Source organism: Haliotis rufescens, unplaced genomic scaffold (genome assembly GCF_023055435.1).
Source record: "Haliotis rufescens isolate VD_foot unplaced genomic scaffold, xgHalRufe1.0.p SCAF_18, whole genome shotgun sequence".
Classification (NCBI taxonomy): domain Eukaryota; kingdom Metazoa; phylum Mollusca; class Gastropoda; order Lepetellida; family Haliotidae; genus Haliotis; species Haliotis rufescens.
Window position 1 is genome coordinate 28,714,117 of NW_025963868.1, and position 24,391 is coordinate 28,738,507.

Consider the following 24,391-nt stretch of genomic DNA (forward strand, 5'->3'; position numbering starts at 1 on the left):
TCTATGTTTGTATAGTTTATTTCAGCAGCACTATGTACACCTTGTGTATAGCAGCTATCATGTAATACTGTATTTACAAGTTAAGGCTTTCAGCTGCCTCCACACGCCGGGCAAGGTGTGGAGTCTTGAGCTTCATAAGTTGTGTACTATTATTGATGATATCCTGTACATAGCCATGCATAGGTCAACCAATGGTTGACAACATGAACATCTGTCCATGATCCTGGGTCACTTCATCACCCAGAGTGAGTGAGTGAATGTTGTTTATCTTGAAGTCAGCAATATTTCAGCTATTTCGCAGACTAAATAATTCATTCTGGACAATATGTTTTCAACAGTATGAGCTTCTGTCCATGCCATTCGCTCACTCCACTATCCAGGGGTAGTGAGTGAATGTTGATCATCTTGAAGTCAGCAATATTTCAGCTATTTCGCAGACTAAATAATTCCTTCTGGACAATCTGTTTTCAACAGTATGAGCTTCTGTCCATACCATTCATTCACTCCACTATCCAGAGGTAGTGAGTGAATGTTGTTTATCTTGAAGTCAGCAATATTTCAGCTATTTCACACTCTGTAAATAATTCCTTCTGGACAATCTGTTTTCAACAGTATGAGCTTCTGTCCATGTCATTCGTTCACTCCACTATCCAGGGGTAGTGAGTGAATGCTGAAGTCAGCAATATTTCAGCTATTTCACAGCAGTCTAATCAATGAATTCTGGACCAGGCAAACTGGTGGTCAACAATATGACCTTTTCTGACGACTCACAATCAGCCAGGCCATATTTAGTCAATTTCCACTTCAGTCGTCCAGTCTATGACAGACATCTTTGACGGCCGACACTAACTCTACCGAGAAATCTCCAAGACTTCCTCAGAAGCAAACCTATCTCTAGCATCAGTGCCTTGCACCAATAGCAGTTTCAGTATGCAAAATATGAGCAGTTCCTCAGCCCTGGATCCAGCAAAGTCTGCAATAATCCCACAACACTAACGTGAACTTCTATCCATCCATCACTGGTCCAACTGCAATTCCATTTAACATTCTGGCAAGCATGTATCTGTCCACACAGAATCTAAAGTCTTCCACCTCATCCAAGTGGTTGATTGAAGTAGGGTCCATTTCCATCATGGCCGCGCATCTCCCAACATCTTCATCCATCATCCACACTTGTTGCCATGGCGATCATCCTGAGGATCTGGTTTTCTTGAAATACTGCCATGATTTTCTTCATACCTGAAATAAATAAGGGGACAAATTCTTATCATCATTTGTTAACTTTAATTAACTCCAAAGACTCCTGAAAATGATTCCACAGACAATTCCTGAAAGTGGACTCCAATGGTTTAGTCATAGACTATATTGGTTAGTACAACAACCAGAGTGAGTGAGTGAGTGAGTGAGTATGGTTTAACGCCGCTTTTAGCAATATTCCAGCAATATCACGGCGGGGGACACCAGAAATGGGCTTCACACATTGTACCCATGTCGGGAATCGAACCCGGTTCTTCGGCGTGACGAGCGAACGCTTTAACCACTAGGCTACCCGACCGCCCCACAACAACCAGAAGATTAGCTGTACAAATGTTTCCAATGCTTACATTTTCCTTCAAGCTGTAACTCTCGTCCCTCGTCTTGTGTCGCGATTTCTCAGGTTTGGATGTTCGTGGTTTGGGCGGCCGCGTCTGTTTCCGCTGTTGAGATTTTTCTTGAGGTTTCTTCACATTCAGCAGTGGATGAATTTCTGGTGATGAAGGTTTTGAGATAGAAACACAATGAAACTACACACAACATTTTAGCTTGTCCAACATGGAACAGCATGACATCAACAGGTAGGCTCTCACTAAAGCCTATTGTGTCATGAAGCTACAGGGATAGAAATGTCGAACTGTGTCATTTTTTCATGCCATCCCCCAGCCCACCCCCAATATAGTTGAGACAAATATTGGTGACCTCCCCACCACGTCAGACTGACCTTGCGCGAACTTTGACCGACTAATGGAATGACTAATCAGAAGGCAGCTTTCTCGTGCTTTACGGCACTAATTTAAAATTGGCGACTACGCTTCAAAACATATTTTGACAAATTCTCGATTACAAATTTTAAACCTGAACAAAAGAACATTCTGGAATGGCTAAAAGATGGTCTATATTGTATCGATTCAGTCGTTAAAACCGTAACTATCGTTCGGAGTTAAAGTTTTCGAGGTTGCATATTAGAAATCACATTCCGACTGCCACTTTCATATGCTGGTAAGCGATTCTCTGATTGGTCAGATGAAAGGTCGTTCTAACGTGACCCCTAATGGGATGTCCTTTGTTTGGCGGTAGCGAGAAGAACTGAGGTCTGATTATAATGAGATTGATGACTTTCAAGCAGGTGAGCTAAATATCAAGGCTAAAGGGGTCCTTAATTTCAAGATTCCAGGATCCCCTTTGCAAAGTGTGAAAACGAGAAGGTTACCATCAAACGGTGCATCAGGCAGGTCAATCTCAAGTGGTTTCGTCTTCTTCTTTTTAGGAGGTGGTGTAGTGTCAGCCAGCGGTAGATTCCTCTTCTTCTCCTGGACTACGGGTGGTTCTTCCCCCTGCAAACAGTGTGACACTGTTAATATTCTGTCCCAGCAGATCTTCTATTTCACGCAAATAAAATTTGTTCTCACAAAATAACCCTACATGTATATACTGTAAATCTTGAAATTAAGCTAAACCTAGCTAAAAATGTGACTTAATATCAATGTGACTCCCCCCATCCCATCCCCAGTGGAATGATACATATCCTTACCTTAATCCAACCTTACCTTAATCCACCTTACCTTAATCCAACCTTACCTTAATCCACCTTACCTTAACCCAACCTTACCTTAATCCACCTTACCTTAATCCACCTTACCTTAATCCACCTTACCTTAATCCAACCTTACCTTAATCCACCTTACCTTAATCCACCTTACCTTAATCCAACCTTACCTTAATCCAACCTTACCTTAATCCACCTTACCTTAATCCAACCTTACCTTAATCCAACCTTACCTTAATCCAATCTTACCTTAATCCAATCTTACCTTAATCCACCTTACCTTAATCCAACCTTACCTTAATCCACCTTACCTTAATCCAACCTTACCTTAATCCAACCTTACCTTAATCCACCTTACCTTAATCCAACCTTACCTTAATCCAACCTTACCTTAATCCAATCTTACCTTAATCCAATCTTACCTTAATCCACCTTACCTTAATCCAACCTTACCTTAATCCACCTTACCTTAACCCAACCTTACCTTAATCCAACCTTACCTTAATCCACCTTACCTTAATCCAACCTTACCTTAATCCACCTTACCTTAATCCAATCTAACCTTAATCCACCTTACCTTAATCCAACCTTACCTTAATCCAACCTTACCTTAATCCACCTTACCTTAATCCAACCTTACCTTAATCCAACCTTACCTTAATCCAATCTTACCTTAATCCACCTTACCTTAATCCAACCTTACCTTAATCCACCTTACCTTAATCCAACCTTACCTTAACAGCAAATAGCACCGCTTATTAGCGCTGAGAAGAGCACTTCCGTAAAAAAACAATAAACGTTTTCCTAAAAACAACAATAGTTAATATTTTTATTCTGTTGTAAGACAATAAAAAAGTTAAACCAACAGGTCACTGATTGGTATGCGGAGAAGGTGTCAACAAACTTGAAGGCAGGTACAAGACAAAGGCTGCAGATCTGAGTGAGTGAGTATGTTTTACGCCGCTTTTAGCAATATTCCAGCTATATCACGGCGGGGGACACCAGAAATGGGCTTCACACATTGTACCCATGTCAGGAATCGAACTCGGGTCTTTGGCGTGACGAGCGAACGCTTTAACCACTAGGCTACCCGACCGCCCCCCGCTGCAGATCTGAAGATAAGGGAGATGAAGCCTATGGGTGCGCATTGGGTCATGTCGGCTGTTACTGAAAGATTTGATTATTTCGGATTGCGATCTATGTTTTAAGACTTCACGGGGAAGGGAGGTAACTCCGAAGTTGGAACGGTGGTTCGAGGTGACCGGTGTGCTTCGCTGCGGTGAAGTAACCGCCTTGTAGGCATTTTGGGGGTCAGAAATTTTGTAAGTATAATTATGTTAAGTGAACAAAATGTTCATCTATCCAACCATTGTATAATATAAACCTGACATTGCCAAATTCACCAATAATGTGCAGTTATATCTAACCGTGCTCACATGTCTAGACCACGTGGGTTAGCCTGAAATGGGGTTACATGTTTTCGTTAGTTTTACCTAAGAAGCACCTCAGTTCACTGTGGGTAATATTATTATAATTATTAGGTAATTACATTCAAGGTAAAGCTGTCAATATCTTGCATATTTAATGATATTTGAATATCTAGATTGAGTGGAAACATTTTATTTGTTTTAGCTTGAACCGACGACTAATCATGGAATATGTACAATGTACACGTGTAAAACACTGCGGTGTAAACACAAATGTCAAAAGGAAGTAAATCACGAGTACAAGAATCAATGCCCTTTTGTTGTGCCTACATCAGCCTTTGACGGAGTGTTGCATGGGTGGCGTCAGTATGGACTGCTGGAGTGGTCAATGATGCCTAGTTTGACACAAGTTGGTAGAACTCTTGACCCCAGCAGTGATAACTCACCAGATGCTTAGGTAATTCCTATTCTTTAAATGACATGGTTATATGCTTGTTACAACTGCTGCTCAATAAACCACCATGTTTGTGTTTATATCAAAGTTGGTATTTCCACAATCCAATGCGTGCAGTGAGGCCATCTTATTGTTGATAGTCATTTTGGAGACATAAATGCAAAGTTTTATTAATGCGAACAAATACCACTCCCTTTTTTTCCCATACTCTAACATAGACTTACGATAGCCGTAACTTCAAAACTATAACATAGACTTACGACAGTCGTAACTCCCAGACTTTAAGAAAGACTTTCAATATAGTCATAACTTTCATGCTTTAACACAGACTTACCAAGTCGTAACTCCCAGACTTTAAGATAGACTTTAAATATTATCATAACTTTCATGCTTTTACACAGACCTACAATAGCTGTAACTTCAAAACTATAACACAGACTTAAGGCAGTCGTAACTCGCTGACTTTAAGATAGACTTTAAATATACTCATACTCTCATACTTTAACACAGACCTACGAAGTTGTAACTCTCATACTTTAACACAGACTTACAAAGTCGTAACTCCAAGACTTTAACATAGACTTTAAATATAGTCATAACTCTCATACTTTAACACAGACCTATGAAGTCGTAACTCACATACTTTAATATAGACTTACGAAGTCGTAACTCCCAGACTTTAAGATAGACTTTAAATATACTCATACTCTCATACTTAAACACAGACCTACGAAGTCGTAACTCTCATACTTTAACACAGACCTACGAAGTCGTAACTCTCATACTTTAACATAGACTTACAAAGTCGTAACTCTCATACTTTAACACAGACCTACGAAGTCGTAACTCTCATACTTTAACATAGACTTACAAAGTCGTAACTCCAAGACTTTAACATAGACTTTAAATATAGTCATAACTCTCATACTTTAACGCAGTCTTACGAAGTCGTAACTCTCATACTTTAACATAGACTTACAAAGTCGTAACTCTCATACTTTAACACAGACCTACGAAGTCGTAACTCTCATACTTTAACATAGACTTACAAAGTCGTAACTCTCATACTTTAACACAGACCTACGAAGTCGTAACTCTCATACTTTAACATAGACTTACAAAGTCGTAACTCCAAGACTTTAACATAGACTTTAAATATAGTCATAACTCTCATACTTTAACATAGACTTTAAATATAGTCATAACTCTCATACTTTAACATAGACTTACAAAGTCGTAACTCTCATACTTTAACACAGACCTACGAAGTCGTAACTCTCATACTTTAACATAGACTTACAAAGTCGTAACTCTCATACTTTAACACAGACCTACAAAGTCGTAACTCTCATACTTTAACATAGACTTATGAAGTCATAACTCTCATACTTTAACATAGACTTACAAAGTCGCAACTCTCATATTTTAACATAGACTTATGAAGTCGTAACTCTCATATTTTAACATAGACTTACAACTGTCGTGGAGTCCCTGGGCAATCCCAGCTTACAACCATTGTGTACAGAGTGAGGTTGTGTCATGTAAAAGGTGGCGGGAGACGGGGAAAATTAGGTTAAGCAATTTCAAGGCTTGTCTGCTAGCATGATGATCAGATCTATGAACAACATGTAATCGATAGTTTCTGTACTAAAAGAATATTTCAGTTGTATTTGGTTTAATACTATATTGGGATTCTACACAAAACTGAGGACATGTATTTGCTTCACTTTACAATAAGTGCACAAAATGCACAAAAACGGAAAAATAGTGAATTTGTTTTCTGGTTGTACTTTTTGAAAAAGTTTTTATTAGCGTGAACAAACTGTGATTACCAGTAATAGGATCATCAATAAATTACAAAAAGCAAAACAAAATTGCAGTTGTGGCCAGTCAACCAGAATAATGACTGTGTTAGCCTCGGGTTTGTGAGTGAGTGAGTTTGGTTTAACGCCGCTTTTTAGCAATATTCCAGCAATATCACGGCGGGGGACACCAGAAATGGGCTTCACACATTGTACCCATGTCGGGAATCAAACCCAGGTCTTCGGCGTGGCGAGCAAACGCTTTAACCACTAGGCTACCCAACCGCCTTGTTTATGAGTTCAAAGATACAGATTCATACAGCAAGTCAAATATTCTGGTTGATAAGCGATCGAGTCCAATAAGTGTTTCAGCTGTGACAGAACGATCGTATGATCGTACGTTAATAAGCTGGTGTCAGAGGAAGGAGGAAGCTGGATGTATCAGTGAGTGTGGTGATGATAGGAGGTTTACCTGGCTGACTGTCTCTTGGCCCGACTTCCACTGTCATAGAAACCATTGTAAGTCAGATTTTGTTGGTTTGCTGTTTAACGCCGCGCTCAGCAATATTTCAGCTATATGACGGCGGTCTGTAAATAATCGAGTCTGGACCAGACAATCCAGTGATTGACATCATGAGTGTCGATCCACGCAATTGGGATACGATGACATGCATCAACCAAGTCAGTGAGTCTGACCACCCGATCCCGTTAGTCGCCCCTCACTACAAGCATAGTCGCCTTTTTCAGCAAGCATGGGTTGCTGAAGACCTATTCTACCCCAGATCTTCATGGGTCTGTAAGTCAGACAGTACATTTACTGAGTGAGTTGATTTTAATGCCATTTTTTTAGTGCTAGCCCACGGAGATGCCATGCCGCAGTTTAACATGGATACCCCTCTCAGACACAGTACACTGACTCCAGGATAACCAGTCCATGTTTTATCCCCTCAATGCCAAGCACCAGGCAAAGTAACAACAAGTACCATCCACACTCCAGGCAGATGCTCTAACCACTAGGCCACACAGGCAGTGCAGATTCAGGGTGTCAGTGTCTGGAGATTTAGGGTGTCAATGTCTGGAGGTTTAGGGTGTCGGTGTCTGGAGGTTAGGGTGTCGGTGTCTGGAGGTTTAGGGTGTCGGTGTCTGGAGGTTCAGGGTGTCAGTGTCTGGAGATATAAGGTGTCAGTGTCTGGAGATATAGGGTGTCGGTGTCTGGAGGTATAGGGTGTCGGTGTCTGGAGATTTAGGGTGTCGGTATCTGGAGATTTAGGGTGTCGGTGTCTGGAGGTTTAGGGTGTCAGTGTCTGGAGGTTTAGGGTGTTGGTCTCTGGAGGTTTAGGGTGTCAGTGTCTGGAGATTTAGGGTGTCGGTGTCTGGAGGTTTAGGGTGTCAGTGTCTGGAGGTTTAGGGTGTCGGTGTCTGGAGATTTAGGGTGTCAGTGTCTGGAGGTTTAGGGTGTTGGTGTCTGGAGATTTAGGGTGTCAGTGTCTGGAGGTTTAGGGTGTTGGTCTCTGGAGGTTTAGGGTGTCAGTGTCTGGAGGTTTAGGGTGTTGGTGTCTGGAGGTATAGGGTGTCAATGTCACGAGGTTTATGGTGTCAGTGTCTGGAGGTATAGGGTGTCAGTGTCTGGAGGTTTAGGGTGTCAGTGTCTGGAGGTTTAGGGTGTCAGTGTCTGGAGGTATAGGGTGTCGGTGTCTGGAGGTTTAGGGAGTCAGTGTCTGGAGGTTTAGGGTGTCAGTGTCTGGATGTCTAGGGTGTCAGTGTCTGGAGGTTTAGGGTGTCGGAGTCTGGAGGTTTAGGGTGTCAGTGTCTGCAGGTTTAGGGTGTCAATGTCTGCAGGTTTAGGGTGTCGCTGTCTGGAGGTTTAGGGTGGTGTTGAAGTGTTAGTGACAGTTCTCAGGGAGGATGCTACTCACAGCTTCAGCCAAAGCCTGCCACCCCTCCTCCGGCTCATCGATCTCCGGGGACACTGGCAGATACAGAAGCGCTGTGTAGTCCTCATCATCTTCATCACTGAATAAACACAAACAGGAAATAAACACACAGATATACTGAGTCCTTTCAAACTGAGAACATTATTTCTAAACATAACAAAACTGTCATCGTAGTCTCATAGTGTTGGACGTTGCTCATAATATCAATCACTGGTTTGTCTGGTCCATCCTTGATTATTTCCAGGTCGTCATGATTTAGCTGGAATATTGCAGCATTAAATAACAAACAATCAACAACATGCATCTTGCAACCACAGTTGCTGTTAATTTTTTTTTTGAAATGTTGCTTGATGATTGCTGACTTAATACAACATTCCACATTCTTCATCGGTCACAATGATGCTGTCACATTGTGTCACTCACCTGCTGACAAATGCCTGGATGGCTTCCACGGTTGTCACATCCACCTCAGTGTCCTCCGCATCAGGCCCTGCAACATGGAGTAGTCTCGTTACCCTACCACATACTCACTCTCCCACCCCCCCGCACGCACAGCCACACAGTCCCACCCACACACAGCCACACAGCAACACACACACACCTACGGCCATACACACCTCAGTGTCCTCCGCATCAGGCCCTGCAACATGGAGTAGTCTCGTTACCCTACCACAAACTCACTCTCCCACACTCCAACACGCACGCCCGCACAGCCACACAGCAACACACACACACCTCCACTCCCTGAAAACCCACACACGCTCTCACACACTCCTGCACGCCCGCCCGCAGCCACAGCCACACAGCAACACACCCACACCCACCTCCACTCCCACACCCCCGCACGCACAGCCACACACACCCACCCACACACACCCACCCACACACAGTCACACACACACACAGTCACACCTCCACTCCCACAAACCCACACACACACTCCCACATCCACACACTCCCGCAAACCAACACACACACCCTACACACACATCACACACAAACCCACCCACACACACTCCCACATTCACACACTCCCGCAAACAAACAAACACACACCACACACGCACCACACACACACCACACTCCCACATCCACACACTCACCACCACCACCACCCACACAGCTACCTTTAGCCTCTTCCTTCTCCTTGTCTTCATCATCGATGTCAAACTCGGACTCGTGCTCCTCATACTCCACATTCTCATCAAGCTCCTTGAAGTCTGGAGCAAAAGCACTCCAGTTTTCCTGGAAACAAATCAAATTTCGACATCAGTCCAAGTCCAGTAGAACCCTGTCTGGTTTAGTCAACTCAAATAATGTCTACTGAACCTGATGCAGGAACAGGGTTGTCGGCAGTATTATTGTAAGTGGATGTAGGGTTTAATGACAGAAATGGTGTGAGTGGATGCAGGGTTTAACAACAGAATTGTTGTGAGTGGACGCAGGGTTTAACAACAGAATTGTTGTGAGTGGATGCATGGTTTAACAACAGAATTGTTGTGAGTGGATGCAGGGTTTAACAACAGAATTGTTGTGAGTGGATGCAGGGTTTAACAACAGAATTGTTGTGAGTGGATGCAGGTGTTGAACGACAGGCTTGTTTACTGACCACTTGGTTGTGTCAGTTTACATTGTGTACATCACCAGTATGTGTACTAACCACTTGGCTGTGTCAGTTTACGTTGTGTACATCACCAGTATGTGTACTAACCACTTGGCTGTGTCAGTTTACATTGTGTACATCACCAGTATGTGTACTAATCACTTGGTTGTGTCAGTTTACATTGTGTACATCACCAATATGTGTACTAACCACTTGGTTGTGTCAGTTTACATTGTGTACATCACCAGTATGTGTACTAACGACTTGGTTGTGTCAGTTTACATTGTGTACATCACCAATATGTGTACTAATCACTTGGTTGTGTCAGTTTACATTGTGTACATCACCAATATGTGTACTAATCACTTGGTTGTGTCAGTTTACATTGTGTACATCACCAGTATGTGTACTAACCACTTGGTTGTGTCAGTTTACATTGTGTACATCACCAGTATGTGTACTAACCACTTGGCTGTGTCAGTTTACATTGTGTACATCACCAGTATGTGTACTAACCACTTGGCTGTGTCAGTTTACATTGTGTACATCACCAGTATGTGTACTAATCACTTGGTTGTGTCAGTTTACATTGTGTACATCACCAATATGTGTACTAACCACTTGGTTGTGTCAGTTTACATTGTGTACATCACCAGTATGTGTACTAACCACTTGGTTGTGTCAGTTTACATTGTGTACATCACCAATATTTCTACTAATCACTTGGTTGTGTCAGTTTACATTGTGTACATCACCAATATGTGTACTAATCACTTGGTTGTGTCAGTTTACATTGTGTACATCACCAGTATGTGTACTAACCACTTGGTTGTGTCAGTTTACATTGTGTACATCACCAGTATGTGTACTAACCACTTGGCTGTGTCAGTTTACATTGTGTACATCACCAGTATGTGTACTAACCACTTGGTTGTGTCAGTTTACATTGTGTACATCACCAATATGTGTACTAACCACTTGGTTGTGTCAGTTTACATTGTGTACATCACCAGTATGTGTACTAATCACTTGGTTGTGTCAGTTTACATTGTGTACATCACCAGTATATGTACTAACCACTTGGTTGTGTCAGTTTACATTGTGTACATCACCAATATGTGTACTAACCACTTGGTTGTGTCAGTTTACATTGTGTACATCACCAGTATGTGTACTAATCACTTGGTTGTGTCAGTTTACATTGTGTATATCACCAATATGTGTACTAACCACTTGGTTGTGTCAGTTTACATTGTGTACATCACCAGTATGTGTACAAACCACTTGGTTGTGTCAGTTTACATTGTGTACATCACCAGTATGTGTACTAACCACTTGGTTGTGTCAGTTTACATTGTGTATATCACCAGTATGTGTACTAACCACTTGGTTGTGTCAGTTTACATTGTGTACATCACCAATATGTGTACTAACCACTTGGTTGTGTCAGTTTACATTGTGTACATCACCAGTATGTGTACTAACCACTTGGTTGTGTCAGTTTACATTGTGTACATCACCAGTATGTGTACTAACCACTTGGTTGTGTCAGTTTACATTGTGTACATCACCAATATGTGTACTAACCACTTGGTTGTGTCAGTTTACATTGTGTACATCACCAGTATGTGTACTAACCACTTGGTTCTGTCAGTTTACATTGTGTACATCACCAGTATGTGTACTAACCACTTGGTTGTGTCAGTTTACATTGTGTACATCACCAATATGTGTACTAATCACTTGGTTGTGTCAGTTTACATTGTGTACATCACCAGTATGTGTACTAACCACTTGGTTGTGTCAGTTTACATTGTGTACATCACCAATATGTGTACTAACCACTTGGTTGTGTCAGTTTACATTGTGTACATCACCAGTATGTGTACTAACCACTTGGTTGTGTCAGTTTACATTGTGTACATCACCAGTATGTGTACTAACCACTTGGTTGTGTCAGTTTACATTGTGTACATCACCAGTATGTGTACTAACCACTTGGTTGTGTCAGTTTACATTGTGTACATCACCAATATGTGTACTAACCACTTGGTTGTGTCAGTTTACATTGTGTACATCACCAGTATGTGTACTAACCACTTGGTTGTGTCAGTTTACATTGTGTACATCACCAGTATGTGTACTAACCACTTGGTTCTGTCAGTTTACATTGTGTACATCACCAATATGTGTACTAACCACTTGGTTGTGTCAGTTTACATTGTGTACATCACCAGTATGTGTACTAACCACTTGGTTGTGTCAGTTTACATTGTGTACATCACTAATATGTGTACTAACCACTTGGTTGTGTCAGTTTACATTGTGTATATCACCAGTATGTGTACTAATCACTTGGATGTGTCAGTTTACATTGTGTACATCACCAGTATGTGTACTAACCACTTGGTTGTGTCAGTTTACATTGTGTACATCACCAGTATGTGTACTAACCACTTGGTTGTGTCAGTTTACATTGTGTACATCACCAATATGTGTACTAACCACTTGGTTGTGTCAGTTTACATTGTGTACATCACCAATATGTGTACTAACCACTTGGTTGTGTCAGTTTACATTGTGTACATCACCAGTATGTGTACTAACCACTTGGTTCTGTCAGTTTACATTGTGTACATCACCAATATGTGTACTAACCACTTGGTTGTGTCAGTTTACATTGTGTACATCACCAGTATGTGTACTAACCACTTGGTTGTGTCAGTTTACATTGTGTACATCACTAATATGTGTACTAACCACTTGGTTGTGTCAGTTTACATTGTGTATATCACCAGTATGTGTACTAACCACTTGGATGTGTCAGTTTACATTGTGTACATCACCAGTATGTGTACTAACCACTTGGTTGTGTCAGTTTACATTGTGTACATCACCAGTATGTGTACTAACCACTTGGTTGTGTCAGTTTACATTGTGTACATCACCAATATGTGTACTAACCACTTGGTTGTGTCAGTTTACATTGTGTACATCACCAATATGTGTACTAACCACTTGGTTGTGTCAGTTTACATTGTGTACATCACCAGTATGTGTACTAACCACTTGGTTGTGTCAGTTTACATTGTGTACATCACCAGTATGTGTACTTACCACTTGGTTGTGTCAGTTTACATTGTGTACATCACCAGTATGTGTACTAACCACTTGGTTGTGTCAGTTTACATTGTGTACATCACCAGTATGTGTACTTACCACTTGGTTGTGTCAGTTTACATTGTGTACATCACCAGTATGTGTACTAACCACTTGGTTGTGTCAGTTTACATTGTGTACATCACCAGTATGTGTACTTACCACTTGGTTGTGTCAGTTTACATTGTGTACATCACCAATATGTGTACTAATCACTTGGTTGTGTCAGTTTACATTGTGTATATCACCAGTATGTGTACTAACCACTTGGTTGTGTCAGTTTACATTGTGTATATCACCAGTATGTGTACTAACCACTTGGTTGTGTCAGTTTACATTGTGTATATCACCAGTATGTGTACTAACCACTTGGTTCTGTGCCCAGATGGAGACCAACCCGCTGGATATCGAGGCTATGATAGGCCTCACTGGATGCCACTGGGAAAACAAGGACACAGGTTTACTGTTACAATACAATACAGAAAATACAATAAAAAATACGTATAACATGATATAATATTTAAGATGTCAAATTTTATAAGTTTAAGGTTAAAAATGAACCAGTACTGAAGAGACACACAGTTCAAGGTTTACAGTGAGCCAGTACTGAAGAAACACACAGTTCAAGGTTTACAGTGAGCCAGTACTGAAGAAACACACTAGTTCAAGGTTAACAGTGAGCAAGTACTGAAGAAACACACCAGTTCAAGGTTTACAGTGAGCCAGTACTGAAGAAACACACTAGTTCAAGGTTTACAGTGAGCCAGTACTGGAGAAACACACAGTTCAAGGTTTACAGTGAGCCAGTACTGAAGAGACACACAGTTCAAGGTTTACAGTGAGCCAGTACTGGCGAAACACACAGTTCAAGGTTAACAGTGAGCCAGTACTGAAGAAACGCACAGTTCAAGGTTTACAGTGAGCCAGTACTGGAGAAACACACAGTTCAAGGTTTACAGTGAGCCAGTACTGGCGAAACACACAGTTCAAGGTTTACAGTGAGCCAGTACTGGCGAAACACACAGTTCAAGGTTTACAGTGAGCCAGTCCTGGAGAAACACACCAGTTCAAGGTTTACAGTGAGCCAGTACTGAAGAAACACACAGTTCAAGGTTTACAGTGAGCCAGTACTGGCGAAACACACAGTTCAAGGTTTACAGTGAGCCAGTACTGGCGAAACACACAGTTCAAGGTTTACAGTGAGCCAGTACTGGCGAAACACACAGTTCAAGGTTTACAGTGTGCCAGTACTGGCGAAACACACAGTTCAAGGTTTACAGTGAGCCAGTACTGAAGAAACGCACAGTTCAAGGTTTACAGTGAGCCAGTACTGAAGAAACACACAGTTCAAGGTTTACAGTGATCCAGTACTGAAGAAACACACCAGTTCAAGGTTTACAGTGACCCAGTACTGAAGAAACACACCAGTTCAAGGTTTATAGTGAACCAGTACTGGAGAAACACACAATTCAAGGTTTACAGTGAACCAGTACTGGCGATGGACCCCACAGGATTTACACGACTTAAGGATACATAATTATTTCAAATTCAAATTCAAAATCATTTGCTGCCTAGGAAGTCTTGTGCTTTTCACAAAGGTTATGATGAAATAGCTGATTATATTTATTCCCAAACAGAGATGTGAAAAGTTGAGGAAAGTCTTTCCTTTCTTTTGAATACAACATGCATTGAAACGGCAAGATTCTTTTACTTTGTTGTCAAACAATGCACTCATCTACACTCCAGCTATACGATGTCAGCCTGTAAATGATCAAATCTGGACCAGGCAATACAGATTGATATTGTGAGCATCAATCCATGTCGTTGGGGCACATTGACAGACAGTCAACCCAGTCACCAAGCCTGAACACCTGAGCATGAGTTAGGGAGCCCTACTCTAACCAAGAATCACCCTTGTGTGACACATCTTCCCGAGGGAAGTCCATTCCAGTTTCTTGCCATGTCACCCACATCTTCCCGAGGCAAGAGAGTTAACTGACTTTAAAAGTCCAGTTTCCACCCTTGCCGAACTAGGCTGGAATTACTGGGCTCGATCGTAGCGCCACCAGTGGCTATTACGAGTTATGTCCTTTCTATGCCTCTCCTATGGACCAATCAGATTCCACCTCTCGTATCACTTGCACTTGCTTCACACAAAATGGTGGGGCCCAGTCAGGATGATCTGATCGATAATCAATATCTATATTGTGATATAACGGGTCTTACATCTCCAAATGCATCAAATCACATGAGGTGAGGTGAGGTGAAATTGGGTTGAACGTCGCGTCCAAGATTATTGCACTTATATAGCGACGTGCATGCACGTGTATGTGTGTGTGTGGCTGCTTGTACTGGTCCGGACTGATGCCAATTTATAGTGCTAGCTCACTGAGATACCATGCCGCAGTTTAACATGAATACCCCACTCAGACACAGTATACTGACTCCGAGCCGACCAGTCCTTGTTTTAGCCCCTTAATGCTGAGCGCCAGACAGGGTAACAACAAGTACAATCTTTTAACGTCTTTTTGTATGACGCGGCCCGGGATCGAACCCTGGACCTTCCGCTCTCCGGGCGGATGCTCAAATCACATGAGAACCTTTAAAAACATGATGAGATTTGGAAAATATCTGCTGACGAGTTGGCGGTGCACATGCTTTGCAAATCCTGCAACCAACCGAAAGCTGCACGACAGTTTATGAACCGGATTTTGATTTCAGTGCGCGATTTTGATTTGATTGGACGTTAGTCCAGCCAAAATGTAACTCCATAATACCAGCCCAGTTCGGCAAGGGTGGAAACTGGACTTTTATAGTCAGTTTACTCTCTTGCCTCGGGATGATGTGGTAGGATGAGGTGGTAATGTGGCTGTTAACCTTCTAGCGCCCCACAGGCAGCTTGGGTTGTATACTCCCCAGGGAGCTGAGAATGAAAATCGAGTGCTCACTGATCCATTGACCGGGGTAATAATAGTGTAGCGCTATGAGCATCCACTTGGTGAATGGAATCTGGTGCATTATAAATGCACTTATTATTATAATTAACTTGGGCTGTCTTGAGAGGTGGTTTGTTGCGTACTCACAAGACTAATGAATCTGTAGCCATACAGTCAATACCACCATATCACTGATTAATTTTCAGTAACCAATAAATGATAATGACGACAAATACTTCTACTTTTTTGACATAGAATAACGAACTCACAACGACGTCCAGAAGCAGCTCCCCCTTGGTGCCGTGTAGAATCTTGACAAGGTTGCCGACACCCTTCTCCCAGATGTAGAGGGAGTGTTGTCGGGCCGAGCCAGCCACGATGTACTCCCCATCCCCGGAGAAACAACACTTCTTCCACAGCGTCCTACAACACAAGATCGTTACTGTAAGACACCCGGAGAAACAACACTTCTTCCACAGCGTCCTACAATACAATATCGTTACTGTAAGACATCAATGGGACAACACTTCTTCCACAGCGTCCTACAACACAATATCGTTACTGTAAGACACCCGGAGAAACAACACTTCTACCACAGTGTCCTACAACACAATATCATTACTGTAAGACACCCGGAGAAACAACACTTCTACCACAGTGTCCTACAACACAATATCGTTACTGTAAGACACCTAGAGAAACAACACTTCTTCCACAGCGTCCTACAACACAATATCATTACTGTAAGACACCCGGAGAAACAACACTTCTTCCACAGCGTCCTACAATACAATATCATTACTGTAAGACACCCGGAGAAACAACACTTCTTCCACAGCGTCCTACAACACAATATCGTTACTGTCTTCCACAGCGTCCTACAACACAATATCGTTACTGTAAGACATCAATGGGACAACACTTCTTCCACAGCATCCTACAACACAATATCGTTACTGTAAGACACCCAGAGAAACAACACTTCTTCCGCAGCGTCCTACAACACAATATCGTTACTGTAAGACACCTGGAGAAACAACACTTCTTCCACAGCATCCTACAACACAAGATCATTACTGTAAGACACCCAGAGAAACAACACTTCTTCCACTTTATGCATGTAGACATAGATATTAGGTTGCATTCTTCAATAATAGGTTGCACTTGTGCAAGTTATATATAGCTAAATCGAGCCCTGACACCTCAAGGCCGGTCATCATCAAACAGAGGTGAGGTGAAATGGGGTTTAACGTCGCGTCCAAGATTATTGCACTTATATAGCGACGTGCATGTACCTGTGTGTTTGTGTGGCTGCTTGTACTAGTCCAGACTGATGCCGATTTATAGTGCTAGCACACTGAGATACCATGCCGCAGTTTACATGAATACCCCACTCAGACACAGTCGACCAACCAGTCCTTGTTTTAGCCTCTTAATGCCGAGCGCCAGACAGGGTAACAACAAGTACCATCTTTTAACGTCTTTTGGTATGATGCGGCCGGGGATCAAACCCCGGACCTTCCGCTCTCCGGGTGGACGCTCTACCACTAGATCACATTAAGGGACACAACTCTGCATAGCGAACAGCAAATATCTGGGCTATTGAGATTCTATGACAGCTGGTGAGAAGAGCACTGACTTGTTGACCAGGTCCTGAAGCTTCTGGATGGGCTCGGGTTCGCCGTCCTTCCCACACGCCAACACCTCCCCACTCTCATACACACGAATAATCCTGTCAGCAGAGTTCACCAAGAAACACCTGAAAATAGAAACAATCTTGAGTACAATGAAACTCTGTCAGTCTGGAAACACAGCCTTTAGGGGGATTAGTGTTTTGAGCTGTTAGTCTGGAAACAGCCATCAGGGCGATTAGTGTTTTGAGCTGTTAGTCTGGAAACAGCCATCAGGGCGATTAGTGTTTTGAGCTGTCAGTCTGGAAACACAGCCTTTAGGGGGATTAGTGTTTTGAGCTGTTAGTCTGGAAACAGCCATCAGGGCGATTAGTGTTTTGAGCTGTTAGTCTGGAAACAGCCATCAGGGCGATTAGTGTTTTGAGCTGTTAGTCTGGAAACAGCCATCAGGGCGATTAGTGTTTGGAGCTGTTAGTCTGGAAACAGCCATCAGGGCGATTAGTGTTTGGAGCTGTTAGTCTGGAAACAGCCATCAGGGCGATTAGTGTTTGGAGCTGTTAGTCTGGAAACAGCCATCAGGGCGATTAGTGTTTGGAGCTGTTAGTCTGGAAACAATATTCCTGCTGTATGACGGTGGCTTGTAAATAATCAAGTCAGGACCAGACAATCCAGTGATTGACATCATGAGCATCGATCCACATAATTGGGATACGATGACATGCATAAACCAAGTCAGCGAGTCTGACCACCCGATCCCGTTAGTCGGCTCTTACGACAAGCATAGTCGCCTTTTATATGGCAACCTAGGACTGCTGAAGACCTATTCCAACCCAGATATGTATTCAAGATCACCCTGATGGGATTCCGGGTTACAATTGGTCCCCAGCAACCTATGCCGGCTGTAAGAGGCAACTAAATAGATTGCCTTTTACTATTAGCTCAGCAAGAATGGGTTGCTGAAGACCTATCAGCTTTAGAAATTGGCACTCGTCCTATAGTCCTTACCAAACTGCCCAATAGTAAAGGTATCCTAAGGACTAGTAGAAATTTGCCCATTTTAAGGGTTTTGCTATATGCTATCATTATAAGGACTAGTGGACAAAAACTGTTAGTTTCTAACCCTGCCTATTCTAACACAGATCTTCACAGGTTTTGTTTTTTGTGTCCATTCCGTACATTTGTGAGTACGAGACGCACAACATCTGGATCGTGTAAAGCCCTGTAAGAATGTTCAGTTTAGTTGAGGAACTCACTCTCCTCTCCTGGCAAACTCAATGGACTTGATTGCGGTGGTGTTAAGTGTCCCTGTCGTCACTCGGAATGAAGCCAACAGTTCCAGCTTACCAGCTGTGAAAACCAGAATCTGAAACATCACACAACAAACATCACAACACAGACCATCACTGTTATAGAGCTGTGACACTGATATGCTGGGAGGACGACCCTGGTATTTATTCTGTCCCCTCTAGACCACATGTCCCCTCTAGACCACATGTCCCAACAAGACCAACATGTCCCCTCTAGACCAACATGTCCTCTCTAGACCACATGTCCGCTCTAGACCACATGTCCACTCTAGACCACATGTCCCCTCTAGACCACATGTCCTCTCTAGACCACATGTCCTCTCTAGACCACATGTCCCCTCTAGACCACATGTCCCCTCTAGACCACATGTCCTCCCTAGACCACATGTCCCGACTAGACCAACATGTGCTCTCTAGACCAACATGTCCTCTCTAGACCACATGTCCGCTCTAGACCACATGTCCACTCTAGACCACATGTCCCCTCTAGACCACATGTCCCCTCTAGACCACATGTCCCCTCTAGACCACATGTCTCCACTAGACCACATGTCTCCACTAGACCACATGTCCCCTCTAGACCAACATGTCCTCTCTAGACCACATGTCCCGACTAGACCAACATGTGCTCTCTAGACAACGTCCCATCTAGACTACATGTCCCCTCTTGGCCACATGTCCCCTCTAGACCACATGTCCTCTCTAGACCACATGTCCGCTCTAGACCACATGTCCACTCTAGACCACATGTCCCCTCTAGACCACATGTCCCCTCTAGACCACATGTCCCCTCTAGACCACATGTCTCCACTAGACCACATGTCTCCACTAGACCACATGTCCCCTCTAGACCAACATGTCCTCTCTAGACCACATGTCCCGACTAGACCAACATGTGCTCTCTAGACAACGTCCCATCTAGACTACATGTCCCCTCTTGGCCACATGTCCCCTCTAGACCACATGTCCACACTAGACCACATGTCCCCACTAGACCAACATGTCCTCTCTAGACCACATGTCCCCACTAGACCACATGTCCTCTCTAGACCACATGTCCTCACTAGACCACATGTCCTCTCTAGACCACATGTCCCCGGTAGACCATATGTCCTCTCTAGACCACCTAACCCCACTAGACTAACATGTCCCCTCTAGACTAACATGTCCACTCTAGACCACCTGTCCTCACTAGACTAACATGTCCTCTCTAGACCACATGTCCCCACTAGACCACATGTCCGCTCTAGACTACATGTCCCTTCTAGACCACATGTCCTCTCTAGACCACATGTCCCCTCTAGACCACATGTCCCCTCTAACCCAAATGTCCACTCTAGACCACATGTCCCTTCTAGACCACATGTCCCCTCTAGACCAATGTCCACTCCAGACCAATGTCCCCTCTAGACCACATGTCCCCTCTAGACCACATGTCTCCTCTAGACAACATGTCCCCTCTAGACCACATGTCCTCTCTAGACCACATGTCCACTCTTGACCAATGTCCCCTTTACACCATATGTCCCCTCAAGACCACATGTCCCCTCTAGACCACATGTCCCCTCTACACCACATGTCCCCTCTACACCACATGTCCCCTCTAGACCACATGTCCCCTCTAGACCACATGTCCGCTCTAGACCACATGTCCCCTCTACACCACATGTCCCCTCTAGACCACATGTCCCCTCTAGACCACATGTCCCCTCTAGACCACATGTCCCCTCTACACCACATGTCCCCTCTAGACCACATGTCCCCTCTTGACCACATGTCCCCTCTTGACCACATGTCCCCTCTAGACCACATGTCCCCTCTAGACCACATGTCCCCTTTACACCACATGTCCATTAAACTTGACATTAGACATGTTTTATAATGTTCTGATACACACTTGGGCAGTATAAAGGGTGCGTCTTCTCCCAGTTCTTTTGTAAGCAATTCGGAAGTATAGCAACAGTTTGTAATCATGTTAACTCTGAAGGGGAAACCCTTAGTATCAATACATAGTGTGTTGTAGAAACCTTTTGTCTCCGAGTAGCCTTGTACCTTCACAGCAAACTTGGTAAGGTACAGTACCAGAGAAAGCTGGAAACTTTTACGATGAAAGAATTCAATAAAGTACTACCAACAATGAAGCACTTGTGAAAAAACTCAATTACCGTATTCGACGTAATAAGCGCCCCACTCTAGTAAGCGCCCACGGCGACATTTGCTAACATATTGGCTAGTGAACGATCCCAATTAGCACCCCTTTCGATTGATCAATGTACAAAAGACTTACTTATTCGCATATAATACGCACTCGTATGTTATATGCACCCTTAATTATGGCCAATTAAATTCTAGAAAAATATATCTGTCATATATATAAACATTTCAGGCTGTCAGCATAAACCACGAAATTTATCTTTCAACTCTCTTTTTTTGACGAAAATACTATTCTAATAACAGCCCCCTATTTCTAATTTTGAGAGCGCCCTGGACGCTTATTACATCGAATATGGTAATCAAATTTGACAAAGAATGAAGACGATGACAAATCCAGCATGTCCTGTTTTCCAGTTTATTGTTGAAGATGTCGCACTCACCCTCCCCTTGGCATTGCCGGTGTAGATGTACTTGCCTCTCCTGTCAAACGATGCCACGATGTTCAAGTCAGACTGAAATGAACAAATGGTGCAGTGAGTGAGTTTGGTTTAACGCCACTTAGAACGGTGTTTCAGTTACCGTATTCGACGTAATAACCGCCCCGCTCTAATAAGCGCCCACGGCAATATTTGCTAATATGTTGGCTAGTGAACAATCCTAATTAGCAATGTACACAAGACTTATTTATTTGTATATAATATGTGTGTTATATGCATCCTTAATTACGGGAAATTAAATTCTGGAAATATATATCGGTCATATATAAACATTTCATGCTGTCAGCCTAAACCTTGAAATTTACGATCTTTCAACTCTGTTGTTTTTCACCAAAATAATATTCTAATAAGAGCCCCCACTAGAACACAATTCAGATTTTAGCTTCATTTTCCCTCACATGTGTAAATTATTACCTTCTTTATCAAAACGCAGTATTTCATAAGTTCTGAAGACCAAAATCCAAAAGCGGAGAAATTGGGATTAAATCATTAATATTTCAAATAATCGTGGTCCTTATGAGGAACTTCATGACAACTCAATGACACAAATGTAAAATTTAACAGAAAACAGAAGATAGCTTTCATCAGTTGGGTGACCAATATTCAATCAAGTCTCGTTAATCTGACAATTGGCTTTATCCGACACTAATGATGGGAACCAATTAATTAGACCCATTAATCCAACAGTCTCGCACTCCAACTCCGACAAACCTAATTTACAACAAATTACCGAAATCATTCATTGATCAGTCACAGTGAGTGAGTGAGTATGGTTTTACGCCACTTTTAGCAATATTCCAGCAATATTACGGCGGGGGACACCAGAAATGGGCTTCACACATTGTACCCATGTCGGGAATCGAATCCGGGTCTTTGGCGTGACGAGCGAACACTTTAACCACTAGGCTACCCCACCGCCCCAGTCACAGTGACCAACGTACTCAGTGGTCATCTGCCCGCGAGTACACATCCCCGTGTTTTGATGCGAGACGAGTCGGCTGGAGTGCTTATTAGGTTGCATGATTAGAAAACATATTCCGCTAACAATGTAACATAACAATATGAATATTTCATTTTTCATTTTTTAATGACAATGTGTTTGTATTGTTATCCATCATGTAGTTGTCCAATTTTCGATCACAAACATTGATACTACTTAATTTTGTTCATCCGACATAGTGTAAACTTTGTTTTATAGCGAACACGCATTATAACAAACTGACGGATATAACAAACTGTTTTTTGTCCCGACCATTTGCTGTGAATATATGATGTATATATGCTTATTACGAACTATGGTTAAAACAAACTAAAATAAGTGGTCCCTTTGAGTTTGTTATAACCGTAGTTTACTGCACTTGTTTATCCGACAAAATCATATGCAACCAAACATGTCGGATTAACGGAACTTGGCTGTACATCTGTTGGTATTACAAAAGGAAAATTTTAAACTTTGATTCATTTTATCAACACCATATACATGATAAAGTAGCCATATGTTTTCACGAGTGAACAGGAGTGAGTGAGTGAGTGAGTTGGGTTTAATGCCGCTTTTAACAGTATTCCAGTTATATCACGGCGTGTCAGCTTAATGTGGGAGGAAAGCTCGAAGTGATGCAGGTCTCGGACATTAACAACTTCGGTGAAACCCGCGAGCACAGGTATGGTGCTGACAAACCTAGAAACATAATTGGGGTGAACCGTGATTCGAACCCACAATCATAAGTTTCTGGCGAGCCAAAGGGACGCAACTCTGCACAGCGAATCGTGGCGCCTTAGACGAATGGGCGCCCCGTGCCCCCCGGGTGAACAGGAACATCGTGAGTACAAACCAATGAGGTACTTACATCTTCATCTAGAGGAAGGAGTTCATGCGAGCCCTCAACAGTCATCAACACGGCTGCATGCTTGAGCGGACAAACCAGGAACTGGTCACTGGAACACACAAAAACACAATTTATACTCCAACACGAAACAATTGTTCTTGTTTGTTGTTTAACGCCGCACTCAGCAATATTCCAGCTATATGATGACAGCCTGTAAACAATCGAATCTGGACCAGACAATCCACTGATTGACATCATGAGCATCGATCCACGCAATTGGGATACGACAGAGCTCCAGATAAGCTGCGTATCTGCGTGAAATACGCATCAGAAATGCAGAAATACGCAGTAAAATATAATCCAAGCATATCAAGTACGCAACGAACATTAAAATAAAACTTGTGTGTACCATCAAAATATTGTGAAGTAACCCTGCGTATTCGATTAGCAAATCAGCAACTTATTTTGAAATTATAAACGGGCATTCCGTCAACCTTGCCAAACTCCACGATGACAGTTACATCATGATCATTTGGCATCACACTTTCTTGTGGAAGTATCGTGGTATTTTTGAGTCCTATAAAGCTCTCAAACCCACATGACACCAGTTTGCAGGGACTAGATGAATAGTGTATTTAAATAATTAACTTAAATACCCACATGTGTAAAAACTAGTGGGTAACAGAAATTTGAATACGCAGATAGAATTACTGATACCCAATGATTTTAAAATGCATGGGTAAAATACCTACAACACCAAAAGCTTATCTGGAGCTCTGTACGATGACATGTATCTCTCAAGTCAGCGAGCCTGACCACCCGATCCCGTTATTCGCCTCTGAAGACAAGCATAGCTGT

At 42.6% G+C, this 24,391-nt stretch overlaps 1 protein-coding gene across 2 annotated transcripts in view; it reads right to left on the reverse strand.

Annotated features, from left to right (window-relative positions):
• LOC124148905 (retinoblastoma-binding protein 5 homolog) overlaps nucleotides 1–24,391 on the reverse strand; it is a 28,587-nt gene continuing 4,196 nt past the window's right edge. The window contains exons 5-17 of one of the 2 annotated variants that reach the window (XM_048398553.1): nucleotides 23,555–23,642; nucleotides 21,651–21,722; nucleotides 19,003–19,112; nucleotides 17,758–17,877; nucleotides 16,388–16,541; nucleotides 13,549–13,620; nucleotides 9,548–9,665; nucleotides 8,844–8,910; nucleotides 8,403–8,499; nucleotides 6,959–6,988; nucleotides 2,468–2,591; nucleotides 1,605–1,747; nucleotides 1–1,239 (exon numbers count right to left, since the gene is read on the reverse strand). In XM_048398553.1, coding sequence (XP_048254510.1) covers nucleotides 1,234–1,239; nucleotides 1,605–1,747; nucleotides 2,468–2,591; nucleotides 6,959–6,988; nucleotides 8,403–8,499; nucleotides 8,844–8,910; nucleotides 9,548–9,665; nucleotides 13,549–13,620; nucleotides 16,388–16,541; nucleotides 17,758–17,877; nucleotides 19,003–19,112; nucleotides 21,651–21,722; nucleotides 23,555–23,642 — 1,201 coding nt within the window. In that variant the 3' untranslated portion in view covers nucleotides 1–1,233. The remainder of the gene's footprint in view (nucleotides 1,240–1,604; nucleotides 1,748–2,467; nucleotides 2,592–6,958; nucleotides 6,989–8,402; nucleotides 8,500–8,843; nucleotides 8,911–9,547; nucleotides 9,666–13,548; nucleotides 13,621–16,387; nucleotides 16,542–17,757; nucleotides 17,878–19,002; nucleotides 19,113–21,650; nucleotides 21,723–23,554; nucleotides 23,643–24,391) is intronic. The other variant, XM_048398554.1, reaches the window with a different exon arrangement.